Source organism: Carcharhinus amblyrhynchos, chromosome 3 (assembly GCF_965287045.1).
Source record: "Carcharhinus amblyrhynchos chromosome 3, sCarAmb.v2.hapA, whole genome shotgun sequence".
Classification (NCBI taxonomy): Eukaryota; Metazoa; Chordata; class Chondrichthyes; order Carcharhiniformes; family Carcharhinidae; genus Carcharhinus; species Carcharhinus amblyrhynchos.
The window spans coordinates 127,559,400-127,586,923 of record NC_137326.1 but is presented as its reverse complement, the minus strand read 5'-3'; the positions used below and the strand labels follow the sequence as shown (position 1 = coordinate 127,586,923).

General features: G+C 45.4%; 1 protein-coding gene across 1 annotated transcript; it reads right to left on the bottom strand.

The window, feature by feature from the left end:
- Positions 1-802: 802 nt before the first annotated feature.
- LOC145341534 (carboxypeptidase B-like) lies at positions 803-26,722 on the bottom strand. The gene is made up of 11 exons (XM_080186515.1): positions 26,652-26,722; positions 25,533-25,608; positions 24,695-24,819; positions 23,178-23,280; positions 16,253-16,354; positions 15,600-15,704; positions 15,401-15,511; positions 11,973-12,063; positions 6,551-6,753; positions 2,976-3,060; positions 803-990 (listed from the first exon to the last, which is right to left on the bottom strand). Exons 1-11 carry the CDS (start codon positions 26,720-26,722, stop codon positions 803-805), a joined length of 1,260 nt encoding a protein of 419 aa, XP_080042641.1.
- Positions 26,723-27,524: the final 802 nt, after the last annotated feature.

The window sequence follows — 27,524 nt, the reverse complement described above, 5'->3', positions numbered from 1 at the left end:
TCTCTCCTGACGTCTGAACAAGGGAACCAAGGATGGACAATAAATGTTGGCCAGCCAGCGACACCCGTGTTCCACGAATTAATTAAAAAAAAATGGATTTAAAAGAACTGGCATTGATACGATGAGCTGGATGGACCCCTTTTGTCCTGTTTGAATCTATGATTGTAGGATAACGTAGGATATCAGGTCCCCTCTCATCCTTCGTCTCTCTAAGGAGATCTTTTCTCCATAGAGAAATGAAGGATGAGGGGTGACCTGAGAGAGGTGTATAAGATGATGAGAGGTATTGATCAGGAGGACTCTCAGAGGCTTTTCCCCAGGGCTGAAATGGCTGCCACAAGAGGACACAGGTTTAAGGTGCTGGGGAGTAGGTACAGAAGAGATGTCAGGGGTAAGTTTTTCACTCATAGGGTGGTGGGTGAGTGGAATCGGCTGCCATCGGTGGTGGTGGAGGCAAATTCATTAGGGTCTTTTAAGAGACTTCTGGATAAGTACATGGGACTCAATAGGATTGAGGGTTATAGGTAAGCCTAGTAGGTAGAGATAAGATCGGCGCAACGTGTGGGCCGAAGGGCCTGTTTGTGCTGTAGTTTTTCTATGATTCTATGATAGTATGCAAAAATAATGCTGAATATTCTTAAAAGCATTAACATTTAGTGCGGCTATGGTGCGAATGCCATTGTAGTCCTAAACAGGTAACTGAACAGATGAATGTTATCCCTCATTGACCTCCCCGTGTTGAGAATACTGGACTATGAACTGTCAAGTGTCTTTATTTTAACATGCTTCATACATATTTATTTCAATACAAGTTGTTGACGACATAGTCGGCCACGTATTTAATGGCCAGCATGGTTTCTTCACATGTTGGTTTAATTTGAGATTCAGGCAACAGGAAGCCGTATCTGCCAGTGTCACGCAGTTCAAAGGTGAAGGAATATTTAATTCCCTGATCGTAGGCCCAATCGTCCGAACCTCCAGCAGCTGGATCTGTGCAAAGACAGCATGCCAACATTAACACCGAGATTTCAACTGGGCAATTTTGCACCTTCCATCAAATCCTCAAAGGAGCGAATGAGCGTTACCCTGGGTACCTGGATTACTGCTCCAGTGACAATATCATAAGAACATAAGAACATAAGAAATAGGAGCAGGAGTAGGCCATCTAGCCCTTCGAGCCTGCCCCGCCACTCAATAAGATCATGGCTGATCTGTCGTGGTTCAGTTCCACATTCCCGCCCTCTCCCCATAACCCTTAATCCCCTCGCTTATCAAAAACCCATCAACCCGCGTCTTAAAAATATTTAGCGAGGCAGCCTCCACCACTTCAACGGGCAGAGAATTCCAGAGATTCACCACCCTTTGAGTGAAGAAGTTCCTCCTCAACTCCGTTCTCAACCGCCCCCCCTTTATCTTGAGGCTGTGCCCCCTAGTCCTACTGTCTTTTTTGAGCGGGAAGAGTCTCTCCACCTCTATCCTATCCATCCCATTCATCATCTCATACGTCTCAATCGCCAAGCCACTGCTTCCCATCACCAGGTAACAACAACTTGTTCGAATGTGGCACATTTAAAATAAATAACTGACTCCAGGCGGTGAATTTCCACATTCCGATGGGGCGGATCATGGAAAGGCCCGTTGACCTCGGGCGGGAATTTCCAGCTTCAGGGCAAACACAGTTGGAAAATCCTGGTGCTTTGCAGGCACACAAGAGGGTAGCAGTGGAAGGGTGTGTTTCTGAATGGAGGGCTGTGACAAGTGGTATTCCTCAGGGATCAGTGCAGGAGCCTTTGCTGTTTGTAATATAGATAAATGATTTGGAGGAAAATGTAACTTAGTAAGTTTGTAGATGACACAAAGTTTGGTGGATTTGCGGATGGCAATGAGGACCATCAGAGGACACAGCAGGATATAGATCATTTGGATACATGGACAAAGAGATGGCAGATGGAGTTTAATCCGGACAAATGTGAGGTAATGCCTTTTGGAAGGTCTAATACAGATAGGAAGTATACAGTAAATGGTAGAACCCTTAAGAGTATTGAAGAGCAAAGGGACCTGAGTGTACAGGTACATAGGTCACTGGAAATGGCAATGCAGGTGGAGAAGGTAGTCAAGAACGCATATAGCATGCTTGCCTTCATCAGCCGGAGCACTGAGTTTAAAAATTGGCAAGTCATGTTGATGCTTTATAGAACCTTAGTTAAGCCACATTTGGAATATAGTGTTCAATTCTGGTCACCACACTACCAGAAGGATGTGGAGGCTTTGAAAAGGGTACAGAAAAGATTTCTCAGGATGTCGGCTGATATGGAGGGCATTAGCTATGAGGAGAGGTTGGAGAAACTTGGTTTGTTTTCACTGTAACGACAGAGATTGAGGAGTGACCTGATAGAAGTTGACAAGATTTTGAGAGGCATGGACAGAGTGGATAGTCAGAAGCTTTTTTCCAGAGTGGAAGAGTCAATTACTATGGGGCACAGGTTTAAGGTGCGAGGGGCAAGGTTTAAAGGAGATGTATGAGGCAGATTTTTTACACAGAGGGTGGTGGGTTCCTGGAACTCGTTCCTGGGGGAGGTAGTGGAAGCGGACACAGTAGTGACTTTTAAGGGGCATCTTGACAAATACATAAATCGGATGGGAATAGAGGGATATGGTCCAGGGAAGTATGGGGGTTTTAGTTAAGTTGGGCAGCATGGTTGGGGCAGGCTTGGAGGACCAAAGGGCCTGTTCCTGTGCTGTAATTTTCTCTGGTGTTTGTTCTCTTTGTTTAACTGAAGGAAAGAAAGATGCATCAGGAGGGGTGAACAGAAGTGTGTTGATGTGGTGTAGGTTTGTAAGGGAGGAGAAAGGCTTTGAGGTGGAATTTCCAGACTTTGGAATCTCAGCAGCCATTCATTTCATATTAGCGTTATTAATAAATTATTTGTTTGTTTACAATGATGACTAAATGTAGAACGAAGCCAAAGACTCACAGATGGTGGTAGCTCCAGGACCATAAGTATATTGTGTTCCGTAGAGACTGGCCAGGCTGCGAATTGCTCCCTTAGCAAGGTTATTCTGCAAGAGAGAATGCGGGTTATTCATCATTTCAAAAATAATCAAATACTACACAAAGATTCCAAGTCTGTTTCATTAAGAGTTTAACAAAATATAGTTCCAAATGAATATATTAAAAAAACCATCACTGAGCCAACCAGGGTTGAGATCTTCTTACTTATAAATGTGGGACTTTACAGCATTGTGTACTAACTTGGATGGCCAGTCCATCATGAGTGGGATTGCTTATATCTAATTGAACAGAGTAAGAAGTCCCACAACACCAGGTTAAAGTTCAACAGGTTTATTTGGAATCAGAAGCTTTCGGTGCACTGCTCCTTCATCAGGCGAGCACACCTGATGAAGGAAAAGCACTTCAAAAGCTCATGCTACCAAATAAACCTGTTGGGATTTTAACTTGGTGTTGTGAGGCTGCTTACTGTACCCACTCCAGTCCAATGCCAGCATCTCCACATCGTAACTGAACAGATAAGTAGGCGTCTACATTAATGACTGATCAAGAAGATGGCAACCTTGAGAGTGCAGCATCTCATTGAAATCTCAGTCTGGATTCCATGTTTAAATCCCGGAATATGGCACCAACCCATAACTGATTTGACTCAAAGATACGGCAATGAGCCCAGCCAACAGTCAATGAAGTAGAATACCGTCCACTTCCCTGGATGGGTGCAGCTTCAACCATACTCAAGAAGTTTGTGACGCCACTGTTTAAAAAAGGAGGTAAACAAAAAGCAGGTAACTATCGTCTGGTTAGCTTAACTTCTGTAGTAGGGAAAATGCTTGAATCTATCATCAAGGAAGAAATAGTGAGTCATCTGGATATAAACTGTCCCATTGGTAAGATGAAGCATGAAGGGCAGGTCATGTTTGACTAATTTGATGGAATTCTTTGAGAACATTATATATGCAGTGGATAATGAGGAACCTGTGGATGTGGTGTATCTGGATTTCCAGAAGGCATTTAACAAGGTGCCATACCAAAGACTGCGACATAAGATAAAGGTGCAGAGTGTTACAGGTAATGCGTTAGCATGGATAGAGGATTGGTAAACCATCAGAAAGCAAAGAGTCGGGGTAAATGGGTGTTTTTCTGGTTAACGATCAGTGACTAGTGGTGTGCCTCAGAGATCAGTGTTGGGACTGCAATTGTTTACGATTTACGTAGAAGATTTGGAGTTGGGGACCAGGTGCTGTGTGTCAAAATTCGCAGATGACACTATGAGAGCTGGAAGAGCAAATTGTGCAGATGACGCTGAAAGTCTGCAAAAGGATCTAGACAATCTAAATGAGTGGGCGAGGGTATGGCAGATGGAGTACAATGTCAGTAAATGTGAAGTCATTCATTTTGGTAGGAATAACAGCAAAATGGACTATTATTTAAATGGCAAAAAATTACAGCCTGCTGTTATGTGGAGGGACCTGGATGTGCTTGTTTAGGAATCTCAAGGAGTTGGTTTGCTGGTGCAGCAAGTAATTAAGAAGGCAAATGGAATTTTGTCCTTCATTGCTTGAGGGATGGAGTTTAAAAACAGTGAGATTATGTTGCAGCTATATAAGGTGCTGGGGAGACCACACCTGAAGTACTGTGTACAGTTTTAGTCTTCCTATTTGAGAAAGGATATATTGGCATTGGAGCGGGGGCAGAGGAGATTCACTAGGTTGATTCTGGAGTTGAGAGGGTTGGCTTATGAGGAGAGACTGAGTAGACTGGGGCTATACTCATTGGAATTCAGAAGAATGAGAAGTGTTGTGATAGAAACATGCAAGGTTATGAAGGGAATAGGTAAGATAGAACCAGGGAAGTTGTTTCCACTGGTGGGTGAAACTAGAACTAGGGGAATAGCTTCAAAATAAGGGGAAGCAGATTTAGGACTGAGCTGAGGAGGAACTTCTTCACACAAAGCGTTGTGAATCTGTGGAATTCTCTGTCCAGTGAAGCAGTTGAGGCCACCTCATTGAATGTTTTTAAGGCAAGGATAGATAAATTTTTGAACAGTAAAGGAATTAAGGGTTATGGTGAGCAGGTGGGTAAGTGGAGCTGAGTCCACAAAAAGATCAGCCATGATCTTATTGAATGGCAGAACAGGCTTGAGGGGCCAGATGGCCTACTGCTGCTCCTACTTCTTATGTTCTTAACCATCCAGGACAAAGTTGCCTGTTTGATTGCTACCCCTTCTGCAAACATTCAGTCCCTCCAAAGTGTGTCACAGTTATGTGTATCATCATCAAGATGCACTGCAGGATCTCACCAAGGTTTCTTAGAAGTTTTCAGCCGAGAACGCGAGGAACAGTTTAAAAATAAAGGGGTCTCCATTTAAGATGGCAATAAAGATGAATTTCTTCTTTAAGTGGGTCATGAGTCTTTGGAACTCTCTTCCACAGAGAGTTAAAAGATTAGGGTCTTTGAATATGTTCAAAGCTGAGCTAGATCAATTTTTCAAGATACAGTGGGTCAAGGATTATGTGGTCAGGCAAGAAAATGAAGTTAAGGTCACAAGCAGATTTGCCGTGATCTTAGTAAATGGCAGAGTGGGCTTGATGGGCTGAATGCCTACTCCTGCTCCTATTTCTTATGGATCTGACACATAAGTCAACATGCATCTGTTGCCAGATGAAGCATTTTCTTGTATACATTCATGGAACATGGGTGTCGCTGGCTGGCCAGCATTTATTGCTCATCCCTTGTTGCCCTTGGAAGTCAGTTGGAATCAAGCACATTGCTGTGGTTCTGGAGTCACACATAGGCCAGACCAGGTAAGGATGGCAGATTTCCTTCACTAAATTAGTGAACCAGATGGGTTTTCCGACAATCGAGAATGGTTTCATGGTCATCAGTAGATTCTTAATTCCAGATTTTTTATTGAATTCAAATTCCACCATCTACCATGGTGGCATTCGAACCCAGATTCCCAGGAGTTTCTGGATTAATAGTAAAAGATTAAAGTTTAATTTGTGTCACATGTAGGCATGCATTAACACTGTAATGAAGTTACTGTGAAAATCCCCTAGTTGCCACACTCCGGCAACTGTACGGGTACACTGAGGGAGAATTGAGCATGGCCAATGCCCCTAACCAGCACGCTTTTTAGACTGTGGGAGGAAACCGGAGCACCCAGAGGAAATGCACACAGACATGGGGAGAATGTGCTGACTCCGCACAGACAGTGATCCAAGCCAGGAATTGAACCGGGGTTCCTGGCACTGTGAGGCAGCACTGTGCCACCGTACTGGCTTAGTCTAGTGATAATACTGTCAGGCCACCCGAAGGCTTCTCCTCCTTCTCTATGGGGAGGAAGCAATTTTACTCCTCCGATCATCCTGATAAACCAGAGAAACTGCATTGTGGAAGGGAGTTGGGCTCTCAAACTGAGAACCCAAACATCCCACCTCCCACTGAAGCCAAATGTCTCTCAGAGAATATAAATCAAAGTGTCAAATTCTGCTTTGCATCGCACGGGTTTGTGAACATGTAAAAGGCTGAGACACATACCAGCTCAGCGTGATTCGGTGCTAAGTCATAGGTGTAGGAATAAGGGAAGAGGCACATCTGAGAGTAAGAGTGCATGGTGAGATATGCCTTGATGCTTCCTTTGTGGCGACGGATGAAGTTTGCGACAGCCTGGACTTCTTTCTCAGATTCTACCCGAGGACCACAGTATGTCTCAGAACAAGGGTTCGATGAGGCACCGATTGCTAGAGGACACAATGTGACAGTTAGCAGGACGTGTGATGGTTCTAATTTATTCCAACTCTGATATAGCCCAAAGACAAACAGGAAGCATTGGAATTTTTTTTGCACCCAAGGTCATTCGGCATCTATAGAGAGAAGAAAGATAAGCCAATATTTTAAGCAAGATTTTTCTGGAGGTCAGGTTATCGTGGAAACATGAATCTTTATTTTCACATAATCCTTGGCATTCTTGCTGACGGGAAAGATTATAGCCAGGGTGAGCAGAAATACTTTTTGTCATAGTATACAGATTAAACCTTAGGGCTGAGATTTTCGCCTTGCTGCTGGTGGGATCTTCTGGTCCTGTCGATGGCCCCCCCCGTCCCCCCCCCACCCTTCCCCCACTCAGAGATAAGGAGCAACTTCTTCAGCCAGAGAGTGGTGAATTTATGGAACTCTTTGCCGCAGGAGGCTGTGGAGGCCGGGTCAATGGAGTGTCTTTGAGACAGAGGGAGAGAAGTTCCTGATTAACAAGGGGATCAGGGGTCACAGGGCGGAGGCAGGAAAATGGGGATGAGAATCATACTGAATGGCGGAGTAGACTCGATGGGCCGAATGGCCTAACTCTGCTCCTATATCATATGGTCTTATTTTTTGCATCAACCCGGGAGAGCCCAGATCTTGCTTTTCAAGGGGAATAGCTTGTCACTGAGTCACTCTGCAGCGTGTTTTTAACCACTGGCTGGAATTGCTCACGGCCCATTCTCAGCTGCCAGTGTTGCCCCGGAGACTGTTCTCTGACGCCAGCCCTTTGTTGGTGCTGGCCCCAATCCCATAACCCAACACTTCTGGAAGCTACTCTTGGCTGCTGATTCTGATTCCAAGGCCTTTGCCGTCACGTTTCACAATAGAACATAGAGCATCGAACCATATAGCACAGGAACAGGCCCTTCGGCCCGCAAACATGCCGAATGTGCCACCAAATTAAACTAATCCCTTGGTCCTCATCCCTCTATTCCTTGCACATTCATGTGCTTATCTAAAAGCCCCTCAATCACCCCTATTGTTTACAAACAGTAACCTTTTTAACTAAATGCCCTGACAAATGATGCTATCAGCGTCAGAGAGAAGAATCATGGTGATGATCTTTAATAAAGAAATTCAATTATGTTTCTAACCATAACAAAACATTCGAAGGTGCTTCACAGTCGAGACATAGAGCCAGGCGGTGGGATTCTCTGGCCTCCCCGTGGCAGGAGATGGCGTAGCATTCGCTGGTGGTGGGATCCATTGGTCCCGCCACTGTCAATATATATGTGATATCGGAGCTGTAGCAATGTGGTTGACTCTCAGCTGCCCTCTGAAATGGCTAAGCGAGGCGTTTAGTTCAAGGGCAACCAGGGATGGGCAATAAATGTTGGCCAGCCAGCGACGCCCATGTCCCACAAATGAATAAAAAAAAATACTCTGCTGGGAAACACGAGCTGGGAAACGCTGACAGAGGGACTAGAAGATTCCCACCGGCGTGACGAGCTGGATTATCACGCCCATAGAGTCATATAGCACAGAAAGAGGCCCTTCGGCCCATTGTGTCTGCGCCGGCCATCAACCAGCTGCCCATTCCCAGCCCATTTCCCAGCACTCGGTCCGTAGCCTTGTACGCTCTGGTGTTTCAAGAGCTCATCTAAACATTTTAGTCAATGTTGTGAGGGTTCTCTTCCCTCCCACCCTTTCAGGCAGTGAGTCCCAGATTCCCACCGCCCTCTGGGTGAAGAAGTTTTGCCTCAAATCCCCTCTAAACCTCCTGCCCCTTACGTTAAATCTCTAGCCCCCAGTTATTGACCCCTCTACTCAGGGGAAAAGATTTTTCCCACCTACCTAATGAGTGTCCCTCAGTTTTTTACACCTCAATCAGGTTCCCCCCCCCTCGGCCTTCTCTGCTCTGAGGAAAACACTCTGCCAGGGGGGTTAACACGGTAAATATGTGGGGCTACGGGGATTGGGCCTGAGGAAGATGCTCCATTGGAGAGTCGGTGCAGGCTCGATGGGTCGAATGCACAGTAGGGATTCTAACCTTAGAGCAGGGGACATCCCAGCGAGGTTATCAAGGCCACACGTGGTGAATCGGACATTTTGCTTTTGCATCTTTCCCTTTCTCGTCGCATTAACATCACAAAACCGACATCTCCCGCTCCCGTCCAGCTCAGCACATGGCTCTCTGGCTCCCTCTGGTGCTGATGATGTGGAGATGCTGGCGTTTGGACTGGGGTAAACACAGTAAGGAGTCTCACAACACCAGGTTCAAGTCATAAACATAAGAACATAAGAAATAGGAGCAGGAGTAGGCCATCTGGCCCTTCGAGCCTGCCCCGCCATTCAATAAGATCATGGCTGATCTGTCGTGGCTCAGTTCCACTTTCCGGCCCTCTCCCCATAACCCTTAATCCCCTCTCTTATCAAAAACCCATCAACCCGCATCTTAAAAATATTTAGCGAGGTAGCCTCCACCACTTCAACGGGCAGAGAATTCCAGAGATTCACCACCCTTTGAGTGAAGAAGTTCCTCCTCAACTCCGTTCTAAACCGCCCCCCCTTTATCTTGAGGCTGTGCCCCCTAGTCCTACTGTCTTTTTTGAGCGGGAAGAGTCTCTCCACCTCTATCCTATCCATCCCGTTCATCATCTTATACATCTCAATGAGATCTCCCCTCATTCTTCTAAACTCTAACGAGTACAAGCCTAGTTTATTCAGCCTCTCCTCATAGCTCAACCCCCTCAACTCCGGTATCAGCCTAGTAAACCTCCTCTGCACTCCCTCCAAGGCCAAAATATCTTTGCGCAGGTGCGGCGCCCAAAACTGCACACAGTACTCCAGCTGCGGCCTCACCAATGCCCTATACAGCTGCAGCAAGACCTCCCTACTTTTATATTCAATCCCCCTCGCTATGAAGGCCAGCATCCCATTCGCCTTCCTGACCACCTGCTGCACCTGCAAGCTGGGTTTTTGCGACTCATGCACAAGGACCCCAAGGTCCCTCTGCACCGTCGCCTGCTGCAGTTTTTCGCCACGTAAGGAATAGTCCTTCCTACCATTCTTCCTACCAAAGTGGACCACCTCACACTTGCCAACATTAAATTCCATTTGCCATTTCCTGGCCCATTCACCCAGCCTATCTAGATCCTTCTGCAGACTCTCCACACCCTCCGCACAATTTGCCGTTCCCCCAATCTTGGTGTCATCCGCAAATTTTGACACCCTACACTCGGTTCCCTCCTCCAGATCATCTATATAAATGGTAAAAAGCTGAGGCCCCAGCACCGACCCCTGGGGCACTCCACTAGTCACCATCCGCCAATCCGAATAGCACCCGTTGACCCCCACTCTCTGCCTCCTATTTGACAACCAATCCTCTATCCACGCTAACACCCTACCCCCAACTCCAAGTCCCCTGACCTTCTGCAATAACCTCTTATGAGGTACTTTGTCAAACGCCTTCTGAAAATCCAGAAAGACCACATCCACCGTCTCCCCTCTATCCACCGCCCTTGACACATCCTCATAGAACTCCAGTAAATTTGTCAGACACCACTTCCCTTTAATGAAACCGTGCTGTGTCTGCTCTATCAAGTCCAACAGGTTTATTTGATAGTAAACACCACTAGCTTTCGGAACACGCTGTTCCTTCGTCAGGTGAGTGGTCTCTGGTGTTAACAAACACAATTTAGTTGAAATAAATTATTGGAATGTGGGTAAATTTGTAAGCTGACTGTAACTGCAACTTAAGCTGAAATATAGCATCAGCGCCGTGTATTAGCACTCACAGGACCCAAAGAGGGGAAGCTTCCAATCAAAATAGGGGAGCCAAGAAACTGAACCAAAGTCAGGAACCTGGATCTGGTTTGATCCACGGTTGTGGCACTAAATCTTTCAACACCTTCCCCATTGCCTTAAATAACGCCATTCAGGAGTGAAATTAGGAAGTACATCCACACTCTAAGGTTTGAAACAACTGGCAGCTAATGTTAGGACAATTCCTACATCTTCAATCAGAGATGGGGAGATATTTGATAAGCAGGAGTATTAACGGGAAGTGAGGAGAATCCATTATTATTAGAAGGGTATTTGGCCTCTGACCTTCGGGTAAGCATTCTCCAAGGCGGCCTTCACGACACACGACAGCACAGAATCGCTGAGCAGAGACTGATAGCCAAGTTCCACACACATGAGGACGGTCTCAACCGGGATCTTGGGTTCATGTCACACTATCTGTAACCCTCACGACTTGCCTGGACTTGCAAAATCTCACTAACTGTCCTGTCTGGAGACAATACACATCTCTTTAACCTGTGCTTAACGCTCTCTCCACTCACATTGTCTGTACCTTTGAGACTTGATTACCTGTAAAGACTCGCATTCCAACCTTTATTTTGTAAATTGAGTTTGTGTCTTTATATGCCCTGTTTGTAACACATCTCCCACTCACCTGATGAAGGGCAGCGAGCTCTCTGAAGGCTAATGGTTTTTGCTACCAAATAAACCTGTTGGACTTTAACCTGGTGTTGTGAGACTTCTTAAAGTGAGGAGAAGGCAGGTTTATTATGAAAGATAAGGTGGCACAGACTGGTGGACAGGCTTAGGAGGCCCCTCCACATTGGTTTCCTCCTTCAAGGCACTTTTTTAAAATTCATTTGTGGGACATGGGTGTCGCTGGCTGGCCAGCAAATATTGCCCATCATAGAATCTCCACAGTGGACGTTCGGCCCATCAATTCTGCACCAACCACAATGCCACTTAGGCCCTATCTCCATAACCCTATGCATTTACCCCAGCAATTTAGCACGGCCAATCCACCTAATCTGCACATTTTGCCCACACCTTGTTGCCCGAGGGCAGTTGAGAGTCAACCACATTGCTGTGACTCTGGAGTCACATGTAAGCCAGACTGGGTCAGGACAGCAGATTTCCTTCCCCAAAGGAAGGGACGTTAGTGAACCAGATGGATTTTTCCTACAATCGACAATGGTTTCACGGCCATCAGTAGATTCTTAACTCCAGAGAATTTGTATTGAATTCAAATCCTACCATCTGCCGAGGCGGGATTCGAACCCGGGGGCTCCAGCACGTTGGCGGAGTTTCTGGATTAATAGTCCAGCGATAATACCACTAGGCCATTGCCTCCCGTGATTCAAAGAGATTTGATAGAAATGTTCGTTGTGTTGTTTGTTAAAATAGAAATACTTACAACACCATTTGGCATCAAAGTTTCGGTTTGGGTCTGTGCCTATACAATGTGTGCCACGATTCCTGGAACGTGTTTTCCTCCAAAATCGATCCTGTGGGCAGACACGGCAAAGCAATAAATGTGTAAGATCCCTTCTATCATCCTATCAGATGAACAACTCCTTACATAGCCAAATAATAAAAGGTTCATTCAGAGAAATCATAGATTCCCTACAGTGCAGAAGGAGGCCATTGGGCCCATTGAGTCTATACTGACTCTCCAACAGAGCATCTTTCTCATGCCCATACCCCCTCCCTTTAACCCCAGACACTTACCCCGCAATGGGGCAATTTATAACAGCCAATCATCTAACCTGCGCATCTTTGGAGTGTGGGAGGAAAGTGGGGCACCCGGGAGAAACCCACTGCAGGCACTGTGCAAACTCCCAGAGTCCCAAGTCCAGAATTGAACCCCCAGGTCCCTGGTGCTGTGAGATAGCAGTGCTAACCTCTGTGTCACTGTGCCGCCCAAAATTCGATTGATGCCTGGGATGGGGGTGACCTTATTGAAACGCGCGACACCTCGAGGGGATTTGACAGGGTGGATGCTGTAAGGATGTTTCTTCCTTGTGGGAGAAACTGGAACATGGGCACAAGTTTAAAAATAAGGCAGCAGCCATTTAAGATGGAGATAATTCGACACTTTCTCTTCAGAGGGTTATGAGTCCCTGGAACTCTTCCCCAGAAAGTAGTGCAGGCATGGTCATTGAATGTTTGTAGGGTAGAGATAGATAGATTTTGGACTAACCAGAGAGTCAACAGGTTTCAGCAATAGGCAGGAATGTAGAGTTGAAGAAATAATCAGATTAGCCATGATCTTACTAAATAGTGAAGCAGGTTTAAAGGGATTGAATGGCGTATCCCTCTTCCTAATTCATATTTTCATAGGTTCATACAGACCTGTTTTACACATTTATTGGAGATTTTTGAGAATGTACTACAAAGAACAAAGAATAAAACAGCCAGGGAAGCAGGCCCTTCGGCCCAACGAGCCCACGCCGCCATTTTAACACCACCAGTCCCCCCCTCCAGCCATGACCCTTATCTATTGTTTTATGGCCATCCACATTGAGGGAAACTAATTTAGGGACAATATATTACCTCCAATCAGCCTACTAGCACATCTTTGGGGTGTGGGAGGAAACCAGAGCACCCAGAGAAAACCCACGCAAGCACGGGGAGAATGCGTAAACTCCCACAGACACTGGCCCAAATCCACATGTCTGCACAGCAAACAGTGATAGTCACTGAGCTGTTGTCTTGCCCAGCATCTAGTAATCTAGATAAATGGGAACCAGTAAATGTAGTATACCCGGATTTCAAAAAGGCATTCAATAAAGCACCCCATCAAGCGTTAAGAGACAAGTTAAGGGCTTACAGAGTTGGGGTAATATTTTAGCATGGACAGTGGATTGAGCTGAGGCTGACATATCCAAAAAATTCCTACAGTTCAAAAGGGAGCATTCGATCCATTGAGCCTGCACTGACACTTAGACCCTATTGCTATAACCCCACATATTTACCCTGCTAATCCCCCTGACACGAAGGGACAGTTTATAATGGCCAATCCACTTAACCTGCACTTCTTTGGACTTTGGGAGAAAACTAGAGCAGATACGGGGAAAAATTGCAAACACCAGTGACCCAAGCCAGGAATCAAACCCAGGTCTCTAGTGCTGTAAGGCAGCAGTGCCATAGGCCATTACTCTTTTCTCAAGCAGTTTTACCTGGACTAATGCATCCTCTGACGTTATGTTGATCATTTACATAATGTTCCATCTATCCCTGATCTTCAATGATGCCCAGATCCAACTTAATTCTTCTTGAAACAATTTTAATCTGGCTGCACAAAACTTAGCCCATGCTTCTCCCATTCTCTCTGACTCAACACATAACCAAATCAGTTCAGGGACTTTGACTCTAAAAGTCTAAGGATTCTGTTCTGTGTAAAGCAAGACACACTGGTTGGAATTTTCCAGCCACTGGTGTTACTGCAAATGAGGATGGGGAATTTGGCGCTCAGCCAAATCTTCATTCACTACAGCAGGACCAGAGAACCCTGCCGGTGTGATCAGTCTGAGAAACTGGTCCACTGTCCCAATTCCTAGAGATGAGATCATTGCCTAACCGCAGTGAATGTATCGCCCTTGCAAGGGTTTTTTAAAAAAAAAAAATTCTTTCACCGGACGTGGGCTTCACAGGTTAGGCCAGTATTTATTGCCCGTCTGTAATTGCCCCTTGAGAAGATGGTGGTGAGCTGCCTTCTTGAACCTGCTGCAGTCCATGTGGTGTATGTATACCTACTGTGCTGTTAGGGATGGGGTTCCAGGATTTTAATCCAGCAGCAGCAAAGGAACTGCAACATATATCCAGATCAGAGTGGCTTGAAGGTGATGGCATTCACATGCATCTGCTGCCCTTGTCTTTCTAAGTGGTAGATGTTCGAGGTGCTGTCAGAGGAACCTTGGTGATCTGTTGCCATGCATTTTGTAAACACTGCACACTGTTGCTATTCACTAGAGGTCGATGGTGTTTGGAGTGAATATTTAAGGTGATGGTTGGATGAGAATCAAGTGGACTGCTTTATCCCGAATGGTGCTGAGTTTCTTGAGTGTTGTTGGAGGCCAAGTGGAGGATATTCCATTATACTCCTGACCTGTACCTTGTAGATGGTAGACATGCGGGTCAGGAGGTGAGTTACTCACTGCTGAATTTCTGGCGTTCTTTCTGGAGCACAAGTCTTCAGTACTATTGCCGGAATATTATCAGGGCCCAAAGCCTTTGCAGCATCCAGTGCCTTTAGCCATTTCCTGAAATCATGTGGAGTGAATCAAATTGGCATGAAGACTGACATTTGTAGTGCTGGGGAGCTGTGCCTTGATACATTCTGTGTGAGCAAAGATGTAGGCCAAACAAAACCAAACAAAACCACCTGTACTCCAGTTCCATTGATTTACTCAAATAAAGGCTTAGGGCCCATTTTTAGACAGGACATCTGGCAGCTCCTAGTCTACTGAGGGGAGGAAAGATTTCTCCACCAGGGATGGAGTGAACCTTTAGAATCTACCTACCCTGGAAGGCAGTGGATGCTGAGTTGTTCAGGTCAAAGCTGAGGTAGAATGATTTTTGGACACTAAGAGAATTAAGGGATATGTGGATAGGGAAGGAAAGTGGAGTTGATGTCAATGATTGACCATGATCCTCTTGAGGGACCACATGACCGTTCCTGGTGCTATTTCGAAGGCTCTTATGTAACCTGGCTTCTGTAGCAAAACTCTTTCAGATTGAGTTTTTGTTTTCCACCATTGACTTCATTTTCCCTCAATCTTTTAACCCTAATGACTGTCTTCTGAATTACTCTGGGTCATCCACAGATGTTGTGACACTTACCTCGGTCCAGGTATAGGCGTAGCCATCCACATTGATAACAGGGACAACCAGGAAATACAGTTTATCAAGGAGCGTGGTCATAGTTGAATCAGATCCATAGTTTCTTGTGGCCTGTGGAAGCAGAAGTTTATTGCATGGGCATGTTTCTCGACTGCTATCGGAAAGTGTTGTAAATAAATCCCACGAGTGTTTTGCTAACCTCTCTCACAAACCACTGGCAAAATGCTGGAGAGATCCACTCCCTGGCATGGATTCCACAGTCCAAGAAGATGGTAGGTTTCACCGAACCCGTTCTCCTGCCAACCTGTAACAAGAGATTGGCACACGTACTATCATCCCATCAGGCTGCTTTATTGGTCCAAACACACAATCTATCATTATTTTGCAAAACACAAGTCTTTTGACATGTTTGAAGTTTCTTTATTAGTGTCACAAGTAGACTTACATTAACATTGCAATAAAGTTACTGTGAAAATCGCCTAGTCTTCACATTAGTGCCTGTTTGGGTACACTGAGGGAGAATTTAGCATGGCTAATGCACTTAACCAGCATGTCTTTTGGGCTATGAGAGGAGAGAGAGCACCTGGAGGAAACCCACACAGACATGGGAAGAATGTGCAGACTCTGCGCAGACAGTGACCCAAGCCAGGAATCAAACCCAGGTCCCTGGCACTGTGAGGCAGCAGTGCTAACCACTGTGCCGTCTTAAGAGAATGGTTTTGATCCGTCGACCTCTGGCTTATGGGCCCAGCACGTTTCCACTGCGCCACCCCTACTGCACGTCACAGCAGGGTGAAGTGCAGACATCAGAAACCATCACAACAATAACAAATCTGGTAGAAGTCGCCTTACCCGGAGGAGATAGATGCGTCGACCTTCATAGCTCCGTCCAATTTGAAAGCGGGAAATTAGTGTCGGGTGTTCAGCGGTGATCTTGACAATCCAGCGATTAATCTGCAATAGAAAAATTGTTTGTGAGCACATCTGGAACATCACAATACCTCCACGGACTGCAACGGTTCAAGAAGACAGCTTAGCATCACCTTCTCAGAACAGAAGGTTGGTTAGGGCAAGATTAGGGCCAGTTACAGACAGTAGGGGGAAGTTGTGTGTGGAACCGGAAGAGATTGGAGAGGCATTGAACCATTATTTCTCTTCGGTGTTCACGCAGGACGATATGAATGTAGCTGAGGAGGTCACTGGGGTGAAGGGGTGTAAAATAGAAAGTATTGTAGTTGATACAGAGGATGTTTTGGATATTCTAGATGGGTTGAAAATAGATAAGTCCCCTGGTCCGGACGGGATTTACCCTAGGATTCTATGGGAGGCAAGAGAGGTGATTGCAGAGCCACTGGCTCTGATCTTCAGGTCGTCGTTGGTCTCTGGTATAGTACCGGAAGATTGGAGGACAGCGAATGTTGTCCCATTGTTTAAGAAGGGGAGCAGAGACTTCCCTGGGAATTACAGACCAGTGAGTCTTACTTCTGTAGTGGGCAAGGTTTTAGAAAGAATTATTAGGGATAGGATTTATAGTTATTTGGAGAGTAATGAATTGATTAGAGATAGTCAGCATGGTTTTGTAGCGGGAAGGTCGTGCCTTACTAACCTTATTGAGTTCTTTGAGAAGGTGACCAAAGAGGTGGATAGGGGTAAGGCAGTAGATGTGGTATATATGGATTTTAGTAAGGCGTTTGATAAGGTTCACCATGGTATGCTTCTGCAGAAAATGCAGATGTATGGGATTGGTGGTAATTTAGGTACTTGGATCAGGAATTGGTTAGCAGATAGGAGACAGAGGGTGGTGGTTGATGGTAATTATTCATCATGGAGTGCGGTTACGAGTGGTGTGCCTCAGGGATCTGTTTTGGGGCCACTGCTGTTTGTAATCTTTATTAATGATCTGGATGAGGGTATAGTTGGGTGGATTAGTAAGTTTGCTGATGACACCAAAGTTGGAGGTGTGGTAGATTGTGAGGAAGGGTGTCGAAGTTTGCAGGGTGACTTGGACAGGTTGCAGAGCTGGGCCGCGAGGTGGCGGATGGAGTTTAATGCGGAGAAGTGTGAGGTAATCCATTTCGGTAGGAATAACAGATGTGTTGAGTATAGGGCTAACGGGAGGCCTTTGAATAGAGTGGAGGAGCAGAGGGATCTAGGTGTATGTGTACACAGATCCCTGAAAGTTGGGAATCAAGTAGATAAGGTTGTTAAGAAGGCGTACGGTGTCTTGGCGTTTATTGGTAGGGGGATTGAATTTAGGAGTCGCAGCGTCATGTTGCAACTGTACACAACTCTGGTGCGGCCGCACTTGGAGTACTGTGTGCAGTTCTGGTCCCCACATTACAGGAAGGATGTGGAGGCTTTGGAGAGGGTGCAGAGGAGGTTTACCAGGATGTTGCCTGGTATGCAGGGGAGGTCCTATGAGGAGAGACTGAGGGATTTGGGGTTGTTTTCACTGGAAAGAAGGCGGCTAAGAGGGGATCTTATAGAAACATATAAGATGATTAGAGGTTTAGATAGGGTGGATGGTGATAGCCTGTTTCCTCGGATGGAGAAATCTAGCACGAGGGGGCATGGCTTTAAATTAAGGGGGGGTAGTTATAGGACGGATGTCAGGGGCAGGTTCTTTACCCAGAGGGTGGTGAGGGACTGGAATGCCCTGCCTGCTGCAGTTGTAAATGCGCCTAGTTTGGGGGCGTTTAAGAGATTGGTGGATAGGTTTATGGACGAAAAGGGATTGGTTTAGATTAGTGGGTCAATGTTTTTTTTTAAAAATAAGACTGGTCGGCGCAACATTGTGGGCCGAAGGGCCTGTTCCGCGCTGTAATGTTCTATGTTTCTATGTTCTATGTTCTCAGGGGCAATTAGCGAGGGGCAATAAATGTTGGCCTAGACAGCGATGCCCATGTCCCATGAATAAACTTAAAAAAAACCGATAGCTTTTATTACTTTTTTTAAGAATATTTTTCAAATTGAATACAATTTTCAAAATCCTATATAAATTTACAGTATGAAAATGTCTATGGAGGCTGCGGTGCTTGAATCTAGAGGCCTGAGGAAAGACAAGCAGAGGGGATTAGTTGCCTGTCCCACCTCGCCAAGTCGCTTAAGTTCCATGAGCGACATCTTCTTCAGGCTAATGGCCTCACTAGCTGTGGCGTCTGGATAAGGAGAGCGAATGGGAGGGATATCCGGAATAGCCCAATCGCAGACCATCAGACTCGGGGTTTGGGAGTGGTGGTGGGGGAAGATTTTTCTGCTTTTTTTTTGCTTTCACGGAATGATCTTTGAAATGAACATTAAAACGGAACATAGCTTCAGCTGGTATTTACAAGGGGCCACTGAAAAATCTTGCAAGGGAAAGACTTGGCACCTTATCTCATTGACCCACTCAACAATTACTAAATACATACAGGATTCCTTCAATGATACTTGACCACTAATAAATGTCTGCTTTCACCAACTTTCTGGAACCCCTAAAATCCAATCCCCATGAATTCTGCAGTGGGACTAATATCTGCATAGTTTGGATACAGGCCACCTCAGTATTACATTAGTACGCATTGTGCCAATTTTACATCAGAACAATCCTAGCCTAGGAATTCTTCCGGCTGTGATGGTTTATCAACACTTGAATATATATTTGTGTTCTGTCCTGTGTTTGCCAGCAGAATTGTAAACACATTCCAAAATTTGCACCATAACCTCCGAGCAAAGAAAACCTTCAAGGTCACATCGTGACACAGCGTGCTGCCAAGAAAACATATCCGGGAAATCCAAGAAATTGGAATCAGAGAACTCTACAGCGCAGAAGGAGGCCCTTCAGCCCATCAAGTCTGCACCAATCACAATCCCACCCAGGGCCTGCTCCCATATATTATCCCCACTAATCCCTCTAACCTACGCATCCCTGGACACTAAGGGGCAATTTCTTAGTGTGGCCCATCCACCTAACCGACGCATCTTTGGACTGTGGGAAGAAACTGGAGTACTTGGAGGGAACCCACGCAGACATGAGGAGAATGTGCAAATTCCACACAGACAGTGACCTGAGCCAGGAATCGAACCCAGGACCCCAGAGCTGTGAAGAAGCAGTGCTAACCACTGTGCTACCGTGCCGTCCAGAAAAAACAGAATTTTTTTGTTGTCCATGTTCTGTTCATATATTTTCAACTAAGGGAAACAACGAGTATTATAATTAAGGCCAGGGATTGAGTGACTGTGTGAATCTATCGTGTTTACCTGAAATGCTAATGAGCCGAGTAACACAGCAAATAGATGTTTATCTGAAGCAACTTAGTAACAATGGGTACAGAACATGGATAGTTTTTCAAAGTTTAAGTTTATTTATTAGCATCATAAGTAGGCTTATATTAACACTGCAATGAAGTTACTGTGAAAACCCCCTAGTCGCCACAATCTGGTACACTAAGGAAGAATTTAGCACGGCCAATGCACTTAACCAGCACATCTTTCGGACTGTGGGAGGAAATCAGAGCACGTGGAGGAAACTCGCGTAGACAATAACCCGAGCCAGGAATCGAACCCAGGTCCCTGTCACTGTGAGGCAGCAGTGCTAACCACTGCGTCATTGTGCCACCCACTGTTGTCAAGGGTTCAAAGGATAAGGTAAGGTGGATAAAGGGAGTCAACTTTTCTTTTAAACTCTAAAAGGTAAAATAAAGAGAAGGAAAGTAAATGTTATGAAAGTGCATTGCTAAAGAAACGAAGTAAGATAAAAGAGAAATTAAAGGGAAAACCGTATATAAGGAAGATCCTCTTGGGGAGAGTGATCATTGTATGGTGGAGTTTCTGGTGCAGATGGAGGAGGAGAAAGTGGGTTCCCGGACACACGTCCTTTGTTTGAACAGAGGGGAGTACGGTAGGATGAGAGAAGAATTGGCGAATGTGGACTGGGGGAGCGCGTTGGAAGGTAGGTCTGCTGAGGAGCAGTGGAGGATCTTTAAGGAGATCTTTCTTGGTGCTCAGCAGAAATTTATTCCGATGGTCAAAAAGGACCGTAGGAGGAGAGGTAATAAGCCGTGGATAACGAAGGAGGTGAAGGAAAGTGTTAAAGTAAAAGCGGAGGCGTTTAGAGTAGCAAAGAGTAGTGGGCAAGAAGAGGATTGGGAGAGGTTTAAATGTCAACAGAGATTGACAAAGAAGTTGATAAGGAAGGGTAGGAGAGACTATGAAGCTGGGCTAGCGCTCAATATAAAAAAGGATAGCAAGAGTTTTTATAAATATATAAAAAGGTAGAGGCTGGCTAGGGTGAACGTTGGTCCCTTAGAGGATGAGAAAGGGGACCTAGTGGTAGGGGATGGGGATATGGCTGAGGTCTTGAATAACTTTTTTGTTTCGGTCTTCACGGAGGAGGATGTGAATAATTTGCCGGATGTTAGAGATGGAAAGGTGGTAGGACTGGAGGGTCTCGATGACATTACTGTTACTAGAGAGGTGGTGCTCGACAGACTGGAGGGGCTGATTGTGGACAAGTCCCTAGGACCGGATGGAATGCATCCGAGGGTTCTGAAAGAAATGGCGGAGGTGATAGTGGATGCCTTGTTGGTTATTTTCCAGACGTCGCTGGATTCCGGGGAAGTGCCAGAAGATTGGAAAACGGCTAATGTTACGTTGTTGTTTAAGAAGGGTGCCAGGCAAAAGGCGGGGAATTATAGGCCTGTTAGTTTAACGTCTGTTGTAGGTAAAATGTTAGAATCCGTCATCAAGGAGGAAATAGCGAGGCATCTTGAGGGGAACTGCTTGATAGAGCAGGCGCAGCACGGTTTCGTTAAAGGGAAGTCGTGTCTGACAAATTTACTGGAGTTCTATGAGGATGTGTCTAGGGCGGTGGATAGAGGAGAGCCAGTGGATGTGATCTTTCTTGATTTTCAGAAGGCGTTTGACAAGGTACCTCACAAGAGGTTATTGCAGAAGGTCAGGGGGCATTGAGGTTGGTGGTAGGGTGTTAGCGTGGATAGAGGATTGGTTGTCAAATAGGAGGCAGAGAGTGGGGGTCAATGGTTGCTATTCGGATTGGCGGATGGTGACTAGTGGAGTGCCCCAGGGGTCGGTGCTGGGGCCTCAGCTATTTACCATTTATATAGATGATCTGGAGGAGGGAACCGAGTGTAGGGTGTCGAAATTTGCTGATGACACCAAAATTGGTGGAAAGGCAAATTGTGCGGAGGGTGGGGAGAGTATACAGAAGGATCTAGATAGGCTGGGCGAATGGGCCAGGAAATGGCAAATGGAATTTAACGTTGGCAAGTGCGAGGTGGTCCACTTTGGTAGGAATAATGGTAGGAAGGATTATTACTTACGTGGAGAAAAACTGCAGCAGGCGACGGTGCAGAGGGACCTTGGGGTCCTTGTGTATGAGTCGCAAAAACCCAGCTTGCAGGTGCAGCAGGTGGTCAGGAAGGCGAATGGGATGCTGGCCTTCATCGCGAGGGGGATTGAATATAAAAGTAGGGAGGTCTTGCTGCGGCTGTATAGGGCATTGGTGAGGCCGCAGCTGGAGTACTGTGTGCAGTTTTGGGCGCCGTACTTACGCAAGGATATTTTGGCCTTGGAGGGAGTGCAGAGGAGGTTTACTAGGCTGATGCCGGAGTTGAGGGGGTTGAGCTATGAGGAGAGGCTGAATAAATTAGGCTTGTACTCGTTAGAGTTTAGAAGAATGAGGAGGGATCTCATTGAGACATATAAGATGATGAATGGGATGGATAGGATAGAGGTGGAGAGACTCTTCCCGCTCAGAAAGGACAGTAGGACTAGGGGGCACAGCCTCAAGATAAAGGGGGGCGGTTTAGAACAGAGTTGAGGAGGAACTTCTTCACTCAAAGGGTGGTGAATCTCTGGAATTCTCTGCCCGTTGATGTGGTGGAGGCTACCTCGCTAAATATTTTTAAGACGCGGGTTGATCGGTTTTTGATCAGAGAGGGGATTAAGGGTTATGGGGAGAGGGCGGGAATGTGGACCTGAGCCACGACAGATCAGCCATGATCTTATTGAATGGCGGGGCAGGCTCGAAGGGCTAGTTGGCCCACTCCTGCTCCTATTTCTTATGTTCTTATGTTCTTATGAAATACTGGAACCTATGGGGAAAGTTGCTTTACACCTCAGCCAACAGTATGAATAGCTGTATACCTCCCAACAAGCTGTGTGAAGGAAATCTGATTTGAGAAACAAACTGCTGGTTAATTTCAGAATCAAACCCAAGAGACATGAAGGCCTTGTGTGGTAACATTTTCTGGATTTATAACGATCTCAAAATCTATAAGGTTTTGATTTGATTTCGTATTTTCAGATGTATTGGAACACAGTGAAAAGTATTATTTCTTGCGCGCTATACAGATGAAACACACCATTCATAGAGTACATAGGCAAAAAGGAAAGGATAAGATGTTGTCACACTAATTGGGAAAGTTAGCTCTGATGGAAGTTAAGTCAAGATTGTTTAGAACTGTTTAAAGTAGTGATGCTGTGTAAAGCCACTGTTTTATCAAAATGTAATTCTATTTTTTTTCTATTTCTCAATAAACATTTGCTTTGTTAAAATCATCAAAAGGAGTTGGGGATTTCAAGTCTCTCCTCACACTATACAAATTGCAAACACAGTTGAGGGTAGTTGTTTCCTTCTGGGATTTTGAACAACTCGGGATTTACCGTTAGCCGTGCCTTTAACCAGAGGAACTCTTAACATGCCGAGCATCAAATTATACACCTTCAGAATGATCTTACATTTCTGTTTAATTTTGTGACACAATCATGTTTTTACCTCCTCCAACCGATGATATTTTTCATAGTTGTAGCCTGTTGAACTGATTTTTTTTCGGTCAAACTGTTTCTCCACCAGGGTCTGCACGTTCTCAACTAATATGCTGTGCAAAGTAAGATTAATGTGAACATGGTCATTCTGGGTGGTTAAGACAACGAGGGCAGATCTCTCACAATTCACCCAAAGATTACACCCAGCGCCCAGCGCCATCTATTGGGCTGTTTGGGAAAACATTGCATTGCAAGCCAGCTACGCTCACAAAATGAGTGATAGCCACGGATCAAAATGTTTCTGTTCATTGCTCCTGTTTGCAATCCTTCGAGTAAACTCTTAAAATTGAGCAATATTTTCTTTTGGTATTAAGATCCGCACGTGGAAAGCTATTTTCTCCTGAGTTTACTAAGCAGCTGACTATTGCACACCAACATAACCACTAGACGATAGTCTATCGCTTTTCAAAGTCAATTGCAGATATTTAAAATTCACTTACTCACAGATGGATACCAGGATGCTGACTGGGTTGTGATGGTTTGAGTTATAAAGAGACGCTGGATAGACTGGAATTTTTTTTCTCGTAGGAGGCTTAGGGGTGACCTTATAGTGGTCTATAAAATAATGAGGGGCATAGATCAGCTAGATAGTCAATGTCTTTTCCCAAAGGTAGGGGAGTCTAAAACTAGAGGGCATAGGTTTAAGGTGAGGGGGGAAAGATACTAAAGGGTCCAGAGGGGCAAATTTTCCTCACAGAGGGTGGTGAGTGTCTGCAACAAGCTGCCAGAGTTAAAATTTTGTCTTTTAAAAAGCATTTAGACAGTTACATGAGTACAATGGATATAGAGGAATATGGGCCAAATTTGGGCAATTGGGAGTAGATTAATTGTTAAAAAAAGGGATGACATGGACAAGTTGGGCTAAAGGGCCTGTTTCCATGCTGTAAACCTCTATGTGGATGAGACACACCTTTAAAAATGCTTATTTTTTGTGACAAACTGGTTTTCAGCTGCTTTGATGAAACGACAGTGGGTTCCCCCACCTGAATACATCAAAATATGTTTAAAGGCAAATGTAAAATAAGAAATTAGGTTCTGATACACGTAGTTCATAAGATATAGGAACAAAATTAGGCCATGCAGCCCATCGAGTCCACTCCGCCATTCGATCACGGCTGATATACTACTCAAACCCATTTTGCTCCCTTCTCCCCATAACCCTTCAACCCATTACCAATTAAAAAATCTGTCTAACTCCTCCTTAAATTTATTCATTGACCCAGCATCCATCCACTGCACTTTGGGGTAGTGAATTCCACAGATTTCATTGGGTTACAAGTAAATTTGGTAATGTGCAAATTAGTTTGAAAGGAAGGTGAGCAAAAAAATAATATTTGAGGTGACTGGGGCTGATTGGCGTCCAATTTGTGCAGAGACATCGAATACACCCAAGGCAGGAACTTCACCCTCTCACCCTTCCCCTCAGGTTTCTGATTGGTAAAAGTCAATACAAGGTCTGAAACTAACTGATATTTCAATTCAATCTTCTCCAGTCCAGCCCGTATGTACGAGGCCCAGAAAGCATCGACCCTGAAATCCACACTCCTGTTTGTGGTCACCAACTCGGCCGAATCCGGCTGCCAAAAATCAACCTGCGCACACGTCAATGAGACAATTAATGGCTTCATCAAATGCAATTAAAAGATTTTCATAGAATCTCTACAGTCTGCACCAACCACAATTCCGCAACCAACCCCCCCACCCCCCCCTGGCCCTATCCCCTTAATCCCATGTATTTACCCTACTATTCCCCCTGCACTGTGAGTGCTGCTTGGCTAATTGAGAGTGCTTTTGGATTTGGGTGGAAACGGGGAGCTCAAGTGGTCATTTATAAGGAGGTAACTAGTCACTAAACTTGCTTTCAGGATTAGCGAAATTAGTTCTTTAAATGGGAAGTGAAAAGCTGCTCTTTAGTTCATGCATTCCTGAAACAGGTGTCAGCTCTCTGTGACACATCTTTGGAAAGTTTATTTATTAGTGTCACAAGTAGGTTTACGTTAACAGTAGCAATGAAGTTACTGTGAAAGTCCCCTAGTCACCACACTCCAGTGCCTTTTTCAGTACACTGAAGGAGAATTTAGCATGGCTAATGCACTTACCCAGCACGTCTTTCAAACTCTTGGAGGAAAGTGGAGGCCCAGAGGAAACCCACGCAGACATGGGGAGAACGTGCAAACTCTACACAGACAGTGAGCCAAGCAGGAATCAAACCCAGGTTCCTGGTGCTGTAAGGCAGCAGTGCTAACCACTGTGTCACCTCAAAATTAAATAGCAGTGAGTGCGAATTAGCAACATGAGATCATACCTTCACGGAACTGGCCATGTTCCTTATAAACTGCAGGTGCTGTTCATTTTCCGGCCACAGGCGCAAAACTTTCTCGCTGTCAACAAAAACTATATATCACTTTTAGAAGGTGCACACCTCCCTCACTCCCACGGCACACTGAAAACAACAACTTGCATTTATATAGCAGATATGCTGCCTCACAGCGCCAGGGTCCCAGGTTTGATTCCGGCCTCGGTTCACTGTCATTGTGGCATTTACATGTTCTCCCCGTGACTGCATGGGTGCTCCAGTTTCCCCCTACACTCCAAGGGTGTGCCGGTTAGATGGACTGGCCATGCTAAATTGCCCCTTAGTGTCCCACGATGTAGAGGTTAGGGGGGATAAGTGGGATAAATGCATGGGGTTAGAAGGTTAGGGAGGAGGGTGGTAGGCCTGGGTTTGATACTTCATTGCATAGTCAATGCAGACTTGATGGGCTGAATGGCCTCCCCCTGCACTGTCGGGATTCTAGGATTCTGTAATATGACTGAGTAAGTTCTCCAGGTGCTTCACAGGAGCAAGCGGAGAAACATTTACACATCGTAAGGATGCATTAAAACTGGCTATCAAAAATGTGATTAAAAAAGTATTTTTTAATGCTATCTTTAGGAGAGGAGGGAGGTTGAAAGGCTCAGGGTTTAAAGTTGATTTATCAATGTCACAAGTCAGCTCACATTAACGCTGCAACAAAGTTACTGTGAAAATCCCCTAGTTGTCACACTGCGCGCCTGTTGGGGTACGCTGAGTGCAAATTTAGCATGGTCAATGCACCTAACCAGCACAAGGGAAACTGAAGCACCCAGAGGAAACCCACACAGACACGGGGAGATTGTGCAGCCTCCACACGGACAGTGACCCAAGGCTGGGAATCGAATCCAGGTCTCTGGCACTGTGAGGCAGCAGTGTTAATTACTGTGCCACCGCGCTGCCTTAGGGCTGAAACAGCAGAAGGCATGGCCATGAACAAGGGAAATGTGGAATGCCTATAAGTCAAGAATTGAAAGAGATATCACTGGGTTGTAAGCTGAAGGAGGTTGCAGAGATAGGAATGGCTAGGGCTATGGGCAATAATTTAATGAATTCAAGGACATTCCTTACCCAGCATACTTATAACCAGGCGCTCCAAATGAAACCACGGCGGCAAAACCTAGAAACAGAAGTGCCTTCATTGTTCTCCTATAGTGGATGACACACTCGAGCAGGTCAGCCCTGTTTCTATCCTTCATGGTATCTGCAGCAAATACACAAGTACAGAGTGACATGCCTAGAATTTGTCTCCTCATATCTTTGGCAAATTGCTTTCTGAAATGGGTGTTTCTGAAATGGAACTTCCCTGCAGTTGATCATCTGAACTCTGACATTCTTGTGAATCCACACAGTGATCATCCTATACCACAACAGCCTATTATCATATTTCTCAGGAAAAATAATTTTCACATGCATCACCAGCCTGGAGCTTCTTGCTCTAAGGGATCATGCACGACTACAGAAAGTTTTGCAAAAGAATGTTAATTTGCTGCCGATTAGTGACAAACAAGCCTTGTGCTTTGGACATGCATCCAGGACTCACTTCACTTTTGTAGCAATTGTTTAGCTCTTCAGTCTGATGTCCAAGCAAACCTCAGGGAAAGGGGAATGTTCCGTCTTACCACCTTTGTACTTCCCCTTCATCTAACCCCCTCCATCTCCGATATCAACCTGGTGAACCTTCTCTGTACTCCCTCCAAGGCCAATGTATCTTTACACAAATAAGGGGACCAAAATTGCACACAGTACTCTAGTTGCGGTCTCACCAGTGCCCTGTACAGTTACAGCAAGACCTCCCTGCTTTTATATTCTATCCCCCTAGCGATAAAGGCCAACGTTCCATTTGCACTGTTTCCTCCGTGCGCACCAGTTTCTTTCCACAGTCCAAAGATGTGTGGGTTGGGTTGATTGGGCATGCTAAAAAATTGCCCTTAGCATCCTGAA